General features: G+C 39.4%; 1 protein-coding gene across 1 annotated transcript in view; it reads left to right on the top strand.

The window, feature by feature from the left end:
* The window catches only part of SNX29 (sorting nexin 29), a 96,381-nt gene extending 85,102 nt beyond the window's left edge, over nucleotides 1–11,279 (top strand). Inside the window, exon 21 of the mRNA XM_057367307.1 lies at nucleotides 9,372–11,279. Within this exon, the coding sequence (XP_057223290.1) occupies nucleotides 9,372–9,501 (130 nt within the window). The 3' untranslated portion in view covers nucleotides 9,502–11,279. The remainder of the gene's footprint in view (nucleotides 1–9,371) is intronic.
* Nucleotides 11,280–11,567: the final 288 nt, after the last annotated feature.

The following is an 11,567-nucleotide window of genomic DNA, read 5'->3' as shown; positions in this document are numbered from 1 at the left end:
CTGACCCAGGGACAGCACCAGGGAGAGCTCTGTGCATTTACAGCACCAGTCTGACACCAGGCTCTGCTGGGCTGCCAGGGTTCATTTCCTAATGCACAATCTGCTTTCCAGCACAACAGGCTTCTCCAGTTTACCCTGGCTCCAATAACCCAATTTCAAACAGGAATTCCAGGAAGAATTTGTACTGGAATGGCTGGGATCACCACCTCCAAAAGCAGACCAGAGTAATTTTTCTTCACATCTTCCAATATTAATCACACAGTACCCCACAGTTTGATTATACCACCAGCACTATGAAGGTTTGTTTTTAGATTAAKATTTTAGAAGTGTAACACAATTACATTTAAGAGTTTAGTAAAACTCATGTGGTAAAAAGTGACCCACAAATCTCTGGGTCTGAAAGTTAGAAATATGGGCCTTGCAAACAGCAGAGCCCATTTCTTACTATTCCATGTCTATCTGACCTCTGAAATCTTGTTTCTCAATTTTATTCTTATCTTTGAGAACACATAAATTAATTCTCTATAGGAGATTTGTCTTTATACACTCATAAATAATCTCATAAATAATATATATATACACTGAACGGCTCTAAATGTCTGACTCTGTTAGAAATCTTTCAGTAGAAGACTCCTACATATTAAAAGAGATAAATCCTAAAGCACCAGCTATGGAGAATAGCCAGGTATGACCAAAGGSAAAGAAAACGGGGTTGGTTTGCATTGTCAGGCAGACTGAATATTTTACCATATTTTTACTGTTAGTGCTACAGCTGASTGAAAATGCATCTAAATCCTGAAGGCTCTGAGAAAATCCAGTGCCCAGCATTTCTGAGACAGGGCAGGGATGAGATGAAAAGGTTTCRTGTGTGCCTGTGGAGCTGCCAGTGCAGTCAGGTCTGGTGTCACCTGAGCAGGGCACAGCCATCCTTTCCCAGCACAGCAGCATTGCAGGGGAGCTGCAGGCACACCCTGCCCCTGTCTGCTCTGGCAAAGCACAACTGCCCCAAATCCTGCAGCAGCTCAGGCCTTTGTGCTACCTGTGCACTGTGACCTCTGACACTGGGGCTTCACTCACCTGTGCCCARASCAGGGAAARGGAGTTAYCACTGAGTTCWGAATTGRTTGGAGCCAGCAAATGTCCTCTGTCAAAGGTGACTATTCTTCTAACAGTAAAATCTTCATGTGGCCAAAAGCCACAGAACTCCATGAGACAAGAAAGGGATTGATTTCACAGGTAAATGAGGAAAGTGCCTGTTTTGTGATGCCAGAACTTCCTTATGGGACAGAGCTGAGCTGGCCTGCAGGAGCAGATTCTTTGGGCACCGCAGCCATTTCCAGGCTTCTCCAGGAGCTGAGAGCTGAGAGGTTCAGCAGCTCCCAGGAATGTCACTGCTGCCCTGGAGCTACACTGCAGTGCTGCCAGCAATGGCAGARTCACGGCTGCTCACTGCTCTCCTAAATTGCTTCTTCTCTAATATTCTGGCAAGGAGCAAGCTTATTGAGATTTGATTTATTTTATTTTGAACTCACTGGCAAAGTTTTGTATTAGAGAGGGACCAAGATGATAGACTTTTTAAAGACTCTGAATCTGATGATACCTGGAGAGCTGACCCCAAATTTCAGGAGCTCCTGGCCAGCAATGCACTGTGTATTCAACTCCCACTGGAGTCAGTAGCAAATTTTGYTGCTTGTTAACCTAATTTGGAGTCATAATGAAAAAAATGATGAGCTGCATTTGTCACAGACRTTCTCTTTTTTACAGAGAAAATAATTAAAATGTGATTAAACAGAAAATGTGATTTTGGTTGCTGAYTGCTGTGGTTGTCCTTTTGCTGGCCAGCCTGATGCTTGTTTAGTTTCTGTCTAATCCATCAAGATTGTTGCATCCCAAGCTGGCTCCATTAGTCATTTACCAGGCAATGTCATTCTTCCATGAGCTTCCTTTTCTGTCTTGGATTAAATGTAAACATTAGTCCCTGTCTTCATTACCAAGAACAAAGTCAGCATTTCCCTTGTTATTCTGTTGACAGTACTCATTTATTTACATATTTCCCCATCTTGATTACTTTTGTTTGTTTRGAGAGTACAGATCTAATTCCACCATGCCAAATCTCAGCCCTCTCCCTGTCATTATGTTGCCAGGTGCAGATGTGCTGCTTTCTACGGGCTTATCCAACTCAGTGGGAATTTCTTTTTTATCTTAGGAAAATGAAATAATGGGCTAAAATGAAGAACAATTTAAAAACTCCCAGGGGTTGAGATTATGACCTATATTTTTGAGGTTTTTAGGTCATGGATCACTATTAGTATCAAACTTATGGCTGGAGTGCAGTAACACGCCCTTAGTATTTAAAAAACAAGACTTAGAAAGAGTGATTGCTATAAAGCAATGTTCTTTATGTTATTGCTGCCAGCATTTTTTTCCAGAAAAGTTATGATTATGATTCTAGGAGTAGGTTTAAAGTTTGTTCATTTATTTTGTATCATAGCTGTTATTTTTGCTGTGACATCGATTCCAATCTGGATTTTTCCCTGAGAATGGTCACGTCAGCTCTCTCCTGCCTTTTGCACATGTTAATRTCATGCATAATCTTCATGACAAATGAAGATGCTTGGGAGAAGCAGCTGATACCTCTTAACTTGATGGAGCAATTAAAACTCGAGCACTTCCTTGGAAGATCAAAACAACATGTTTTGATCACAACTTTTCTTTGTAATTCCATTTGCTTCTTTGGTAGTTTTAAAAGAAGAKGCTTGTTCTTAAAATAATGATGGCAATGGTTTGTGCAGGTTGTTTTTTATGATGGGCAGTTTACTGGTGAAACTCAAAGCAAAGAAAGCTGAGTTGTATCATTCCCTTGGAGCCAATTTAAGCTCCCAGAAAGCTGCACATGYCCGGGCTTTGGGGCAGATATTCCTGCCTGGCTGAATTTGGATCAGAGTCAGGAGCAGGGAGGGGACARAGCCTCTCAGMARGRACACAGCAGCCACTGCCCCAGCTCWGAGCTAAAGCACCAGGAGCTGTTTGCTCCAGASCCCATGGGAAAACAGGTGGCAGATCAGACTGGGAACTGTGCTGCCTTTCCCAGGAAGCTGAATTGAGTGGTGTGGAGGGCTAAAAGTCTATCATGGTAAAGAAAGACAGGAATAGGCACCAAGTTTTTAAATGSCATTAGTCTAAGTATATTACTGGGCTCAGGATCAGGTAAATGATAGTGATGAACAGATAGGAAGAAATATTTTAAGCTTTCAGATWTTTCCTCTCTGTGACACTGGCAAAATTAAGCAAATCGGAGAAGATGGTAAATAGTTCTGTGTAAACTAGAGGTGGGGAGCTCACAGTGTTAATWCTGAACTGAACTTACTGGCTTCACATGTCCTGATGTCTGAGAAGTCACTTGCTGTAAACTTTGTTTTTATGCCCAATGCCAGTGGTATTGATTATGTGCTATTTAAAAGCTCATTTGGTAATTTAAATTGTCTGCCTTCTGTGTCACTGTTGTGTGCAAACAATGTGTGAMTATGGAGGAGGCAGTGCCTGGCTGCTCACTGTAATGCACTGCTGCCTCAGCACGTGGAASTTGTTATTTGTCAAACAAGAGTTGTAGTTTATTTTCACATGTATGACGCATTGTGAATCCCAGTGCGTGTCTCTTGTTTTCAGTTACCTCTGTRTTTTCAATAAAAATGTATTCCAGCTGTCTCTACTTTCCTTAAGGATAATTACTTACTAGCAGAAAAAACAAATCCAGGTATTCACTGAACACTGTTCTTCTGAAAGCAAATCCTGCCTTTTGTTACTGCATAAACAGCCTTGGAACATGTTCTGCTCTGCACCACGTGTTGATGAAATCCCCTCTGGCTGTGAGGGGTGGATGGTGCTGCTCACCCAGAGCCACCCCTGACAGGAGGAGAGGGAGTRGAGCTGCACGTCAGTGATTTCCAGGTGGAAATGGATGGAACAGCCCAACTTCCTGCCTCTCAACAGCACAGGAATACAAAAAGCAATTATCTATAAATAAATGTAAATCTGTGTTTAGTGGTTTCTGTCTTCATAGTGAGCTGTGCAGGGATTGTTTGCCAGAGCACARTGTTCATGCATTCTGTTATTCTGTCTGGGACATCACAAAACATGGGAGGTGACCATTCCTGAATGCAAAGGGCATTGTGCTGGGGAAAGCCAAGGAATGAGAGTATGAAGTGTAAGTAGTGCTTAGATGGAAACTGTTTAAAGGTCACCTTTACAAATCTCAGAGAATTTCCTGAATGAGTGTATGTAATTGCCAAAATTAACCGTAGGTATTATTCTTTTATATAACTGATGGATACAATAACCATTTTGTTACACCATCTTCAAGGTGAAGTTAGTGGGGAAAAATTATTGTGTCATCAGAGTTATTAAAAGTGTCATGGTTTACAGAAGAACTCAAATATCAGTGCAGATGTTGATGAAGAAAGTGTTCATGCTGTTATGGAAACTGAATTGTAACATGTGAATGGTCAAGTCAGGGTAATTTGAATTGTAACAAATGGAAGCAYGATTATGTGTCATTATTTCACTGCAAGAAGAAATCAAATACGTCATGAGTGTAGAAGTGTGTCTGTGGAAGGAGCTGTACATTAACTGAATGGTTGGACAGAATATTAGAATTAATGCTTTTCATTTCTTGAAGTTTAATTTCAGATTTAATCTMGATGGGAAATGATTATTCAGTTTGTAACCTGACAACTTTGTCTTCAGGATTTTCAGTGTCAAAGTGTACTATACAGGGATTCTCTTTCTATCTCTTCTGTTAATAACTGACTCCTTAAGCATCCAAATCAGACATTGGTATTAATAAATGGAGATCCCAGTTTCTCATTAATAATTATATTGAATTTCTACAAAATTGGGAGMAATGGCAGGAAATGTGTCTCCAATTATTTTTACACTTCACCAACTGGAAACAAGGATTTTTCCCAGTTGRCTGCAAAGCAGGAGTTACTGCAGTATGTGAAATGATTTGGTGAATTCAGAATCTTAGTTAATAATGCCACTAAAGAGGTGTTTGATTTGAATTGTCAGAAGGTGCTGAGATATGGTGCATTGGCAAGTCAGAATTAGCTCTCAATTGTCTAATAAGGATCTCCTGGTAAATCTCTGTAGGCATTGCTGAACGGTGCCTTTTGGAGGAGTCTGCCTGCCTGAGCACCACGTTAAATGTGGAGGCTATAACCAGAATTTAATAGATTATTATAATGACTAATAAAGATTTGATCACCCAAGAAACTGGCAAAAGTCACCAAATTTATCTGGCAGCRAATGCCTTTTTTGATGAGGTGTGTTTAATATAACTTAAGTAAAACTAGAATTATGAATGTCTCCAGAGAGGCATTTACATGTGAGATAGATCTATAGATAGATATATGAAATGCCTGATCCTGAGCTTTGCTGCACTCCCAGGATGTGCTTATTACTCCTTATCTCTGATCCCTGGCTGATACAAAAGTACTTCCAATCGCAGCCATGTTATACTATTTTTATCAGAAACTTCTCTAATTTTGTTCTGAAGAATAGGCAATGAGATGGGAAATAAATTTCTTCATGTAAACGCTCACAACATCAGGCAGGAGAATGCTGCAGTTCCATATGCTGAGTATGTAAAGAAAAGCCCACAAAACTCAGTTTACATTTGGATACAGGGAGAGCAATAAATCAAAGGGATGAATAAACCAGCAGCTGATGAAAAGGACCGGTTATTTTAAGCTATTTTCTATAGATGCACCTCAGGCAGAACTTGACACCAAGACAAAATCAATGAAACTGAATCGTTTGCCAAACAAACGCTGGGCAGATCAATCAGGAATGCTTAAAAGCTAAACAATGACCCGGTGGGAAGGAGGAATTGATTGCCTCAGCAGGTTGCTTTTTGCTTCAGAGTGGGCCAAGGTGAGAATGTGGAAAAGAGCTTGAGCCTTTAATACATGARCATTCCACTGCTGAACAGGGCAATGCCGGCCTCTCTGCTAAGGCTTCTGTGGCTCAGAAGGCAAAAGAAGGAAAAGAAAAATGTTGTGTTAAAGCCAAGCAGGTGTAGCTGGGACAGGTGWRGYTTACAGTAAATGCTTCCTGACCCCAGGGACTGGGGGAGCCAGGCTGGAGAGTTTCTGCAGCACAGCTACTCCCTGGTTCAGATTTGGGTATTTTAAATTTGTATTTTAATCTGAGTAAARCAACCATGGTGAACCCTAAATCAGCCCCCCAGACTAACCTAGGATTATTTTTATTGGATGTGACAGATGAGAGGATTTGCAAACATTGTAGGTAATGGCTTTTTCTTCCTCCATCCCAAACACATGGTGGCAAAAATAGAYTGTCTCAATTTCATCTTCATGTGCATTTGCCAGAAATATTGACAGGATCATTTTAAGGTCTTCATACCTCTGCCCAAGAGTTTGTGGAATATTTGACCAGTTGAACTGTCAGTACATTTTATAAGTGTCTTGTTTAGTGCCAGAGATTTTATAGGTATTATTCAAGCTTCAGGCCAGAAATAAATTATTAAATCTAATAACAGGAGACAGGAGACATGGGAGATAAATCTTTTCCTCCTACTTGACTACCGTGTGTTTTGGGAGGGTTGCTCATTTTGGTAAAAAAGCCAGAGCTGAAGTAGGCAAGTGAGATGGCTGGTTGTCCCACCAGGTTTTGAAAAAGTGACGATGAAAAGACTTTTAAATTTATGACTCTTTTTAAAATACTTGAAACTTTACCCCCATAGAACATCTGTTTCCATGGAAGTTGATCAATTCAATTTCAACTCCTGTTTTGATGCTGGATGCATGAAGATGTAATTCCTCAGACATACTTTGATATCTACAAACCTACATTAGATAATGATGTGTCTTAGATTGTCATTATAAAAATTAGCTAAGACATTTAARGTAAATTAAGGTCTAATTTAGTTATTAGATACATCATGTTGTGGAGTAGCATCATTGAAATTAGCAGAATTCCTCGCAGTTTGTGTCACAGACATTGGTGTTTGTGTGATTACCCCGAGTGACCCGATTAGCTCAGTGATGCTAACGCAGCTCTGCAGCGCAGGGAATTCCTGCTGCCCCTTTGCCCTTTTCCCTCTGAGTAGCGTTGCTCCATTGGGCTGGCACTGATGTCGTTTTGGGGACATGCCAGCAGGAGGAGCTTGTGCATTAAAATGTGCTTTCCATAAAGCAATCACCAAATGACGGTAATTGCACTCAACTCGTGCTCTCTTCTGCAAGGTAAAGCACCTTGTACCTGCCAGGGAGCTCTGGTGCCTCAGAAAGCCAAAGCTCTGTCAGCACTGACCATTGTGCTGGTGAATTAACCTATTTCTGATTGAGAAAAGCSCAGTAAAGTGAACATTTAATTTTATTCCATTGGACATTTGATATTTAGATTATTTTACATTTACACATTCTGAAAAATACATATCTTAACAGAAAACCACAACCCTCTGAAAGCCAATGTCACATGCTCTTTTACAAGCATTACAGTATCAACACTGCATTGCTCAATTTTATAAATAGTATAAAAATTATGAGTAATAATATTCATGTTACTAAAAGAAATCCATGCTAATGAGCACAGCTGAAATTGGATTCACATGATCAGAATTCTCTACAGCAACTTAGATAGCATTGCTGAGTTTGAGAATAAGAAATCATAGGGCCACAGTTGGAAGYCCAATTATCCKTGGCTACAGGAATTAACAACATAGSCTAAATTAATTTTTAGACTTTTTATTTTAGTSWMAAKAAAAATAAGGMATTAAAGRTCTAACTTGTTAATTTGGTTWTTGAAAAAGAGGAGGATGTATGCCGCAGGTATTTTATGCATTTTTTCCCACAAAAGGCTTCTTAGTTACCTTAGAAGACTAAATACTGTAATAGGAATGTGGAATCTTGATTTAGGAAAATCCTTTAAGAAATTTAGACCAGTTAAATACTCCGCCATAAAAAAAAATAAAAAAAACCAAAAACCACCAAAAGGAAAAAAAAACCCAACCCAAAAAACCCCCCCCAGAAACAAAAAAACAAACAAAACCAAACCCAAACCCACAACCAAACAAACAAAAACCAAAAAAAAACTTTATTTCCTGTGGTTTAGGATCTGAATAAAAAAAAACCAAAAAAAACAAAAACCAAAAAAAAACTTTATTTCCTGTGGTTTAGGATCTGAATTGAACATAACTTTCCCATGCTGTTTTTTTTTCTGTTTCCTTTGTGGGAACAGCCTTGTGTGCACTGTCGTTCCAAAGCTAATGGCCACCAGTGAGAGAGCTGCCCTTTCTTGCAGAAGGGCTCTGCTGCCTGCCGGTGAATTTTCCACTCCATCCCAGCACTTGTTAAAGGCTCTGCTTCACTCACATCTCTCCCATGTGGGTGCTCAGAACACCTCGGTGGAGCCTTGTGGCTCTGGCAGGAGTGTCTGACCTGGGTGTGCAGAAGGTCACTCTGAAGGAAAAGGAACTGCATAAAGATATTCAGGGTTGTTTTAAAAWATATCTGTGTTTAATATGTCCAGAACTGCAGATGAGCAATTTCTCYCTTTTGGACTTGTTATCACACTCTGAAGATAGATATTATAAGGTTGGCGTTTTTCACTTATGAAAATAAGCTTTGTATGCTGTGTGATTTTATTGCTTAGTTGAGTTGCTAAATGCAAAACTTAGTTTTATTTATTGATCTGTGTGTAAGCAGTTTAATTAAAAACCATGTGGAGTCCTGTAAAAGAATGGCAAAAGTACAATGCTATCCCTTTATACTGTAGTTTTCCGAGGAGTCTATAGCCTGAATATCAYCTAGGTAAGCTGGAATTTTCTGTTATTGCTTGTTTTTGAACTGAATGTACTTCTTCTCAGAGTCTTTTCCAAAAGGCTCATTCATGTAAGGCTGWAGTCTGTTGTGGGTCAGGAGAGACTGAAGAATTCAGGGATGTATTACCGGTGTACTTCATCATGTAATGATACATCCATCCATGATTAGAGGATTGTAAATTGAGCATCATCCAAGCTCTTGTCTATTTTGCTTGTACTTTGATCACTTCAAAATGCTTTCCCCACCATTCTGAACTGCAACTCATAGAGATCCGCTTTTATCCTGTAACTTGCAATCTTCATAAAGTATTGAAAGTTCTCCCAGTTCTCATTTCTGAAGAGCCCATTTTGTAATTCACGCTGGAGATATTAGTAGAAAGAATTCAATTCCGTGATGTTGAAGATGTGTGCTGTACTTTGCAGTCATGTGCCAGGCTCTCATAACATCTGCTTTTTTTCATGTTGGAATTAACTGCACAACAGTTCACATATGAATGAGCTGTTCTGTGTTTATTTTTTGTCTCCCTAGTGATATCCCACCCTCTGGAGAGCCAGTGAGCAAAAGCAATCGCTCGAGAGTGACCACGCGCTTCCCCAAACTGTCGCGCAGCCACCCCCGGGAGCCGCGGAGCCTGGAGCCCCAGAGCGGTGATCTCTGACCCCCTTCCTTAATTGTCACTATGGGCAGCACGACTTKAAGTTGTTCTGTGATTCCTTCCTAGCCTATATTTATAATTTAAGCTCCTGAAGAGACTACAGCTGCATCAACTTAAATCCTGAAAAGAGACATTCATTACCAAGGGTCATATCCTGATTAACTACTTTGGAAGGCAGTAATCACTTTCTCAAAAGAATACGAGGGCTCTTCACGAGAGCTCAGCAAACTGATCGGCATTTCCTTTGTTTTGTAAAGCTGCACTGCACAAATTCTCCTTTGTTCYTCTGAAGTCCTTCTGTCACAATGAATTCCTTGTTTGTATTATGTTGTCCCTTTTTCCATGTACAGTTTTCTGTTCCAGAGAGACATAGGCTTCATGTCAAGACAATTTTTTTTTYCTTAGAAGAACCTGTATGATTATCACTAGTTAATATGTCAGAAGGATGTGCTTAAAAGAACCTCACTAATTTATTACCTTTTGTAAATAGAAAGACTGGGTTGTTTGGTTTTTTTTAAATGTAAACCTCTGACACACAAAGGTTTTTTAAAAAACTTGACAATGTAGATTATGAGAAAAACATTACAGGTGGAAAAACAGCTTTTGTACATTTCTAGTTAGATATTCTCAATAGCATTCATTTGTGGGAAGTAATTCTTGAAAGTCAGAGAATGTAATAATTTTTAGTGAAATTTCAGTCATGCTGTAAGGCAGGTGCAATATTATTCATTTCTGCAAACCACCACAAGGATACACAAAATTACCGTGATACAAAACAAGTGGCTTTCAAGTGTTGGGTTATATTTTGTCATTAATTTGCTGCTTATGTTAGAACAGTCCATCATTAACAGGGCAGGGTGGAATTCTTAATCTGATTTTGTAAAGCCCTTCACATGGTGATACTAAAAAATTGCCTGTAATAAAAGTGCCTGTTACCCATCACCTCCTATTGAAAAGTAATTTGTAATGCTACTACTGTAAGAGTAACTAAAAATTTGACAAGAATTATTACAAGTGATGGAAGTCCTGACATGGATTAACTGGAATCCAGTTCAGTATCCATTAGCTGCACTGCCGTAGGCAGTTAATTATGTTTTAGCTATCTTCTTCTCTTCATTAAGTTTAAGCAGTGTATGTTCAAATTTCCTATTAATTGTACTCTGGTTTTCCTTTGTGTAAGAACATCTTTCCTTACACAAGTTTTTTTGGATAATGTTACTTACATTGATGTATCTTGTCATTTTATTACCCATTCATTATATTAAATTTTCACATCTTATATTATTCTCCAGGAAAAACAAGCTGATGATTAATAACAGACCTTGTACCTCAGCGCTTTACTAAAGTTTCAGCAAAGTGGAGCTTGTGTTCAGCAAGCCTGTGATCAGTGAGTGCAGCCAGGGCAGTGGTGCAGTCATTTCCAGTGGCACCTCTGCCATGAGGAGGGGTTTGTTACCCACACTCAGAGGCATCAGAGGCTGTGCCTGAGTGTGAGCCCCACTGCTGGGTTCCTACCACTGGAATGTGCAGCTTTTCCATGGCACTCAGCAGCAAAATGTGGCAGACAGGAATGGGGTTCACTCTCCAGGTCAGAAATGTCAGTGGTAAGTAAGTAAAATGTCACAGAAATGAAACAATATTTCTCAGTCASTAAGAGATTTCAGTTACCAAACAGATAAATAGAAAAGCCCAAAGGCCAGCCTTTAGTGTGTCCATTAACATATGAATTACTGTTGGTGTTTTGTGTTAGTTACAGCGGGACACTTATTTAAGAAGAAAGGACAGTAGACTGGCAATTAAGTAGCTTCTCCAAACTCTTCGGTCTGATACACTGCTGATGGTTTAATTTGTCTTTTTTGGAAAGAAAAGTATCTATAATGATGGTCCCACTTTGGAACATTTCTAATTAATTTTTCACCAAGTGGAGACTTGGTTAGTAGAATATGGCACTGACACTGAATTGCAAGTAAATTTGAAAGAAAACACTGTGTGGAAACCTTTGTGATGTATCTGTTACATGAAGCTGTATTCATTTTCRATGAAAAATAATTCAGAGACATAATTCAGAG

The sequence above is a fragment of the Malurus melanocephalus genome, unplaced genomic scaffold (assembly GCF_030028575.1).
Source record: "Malurus melanocephalus ecotype Western Australia unplaced genomic scaffold, MMel_1.1 scaffold_77, whole genome shotgun sequence".
In the NCBI taxonomy this organism is placed as follows: Eukaryota; Metazoa; Chordata; class Aves; order Passeriformes; family Maluridae; genus Malurus; species Malurus melanocephalus.
The sequence above is the reverse complement of the archived record's forward strand: the minus strand, read 5'-3'. Positions and strand labels throughout refer to the sequence as shown.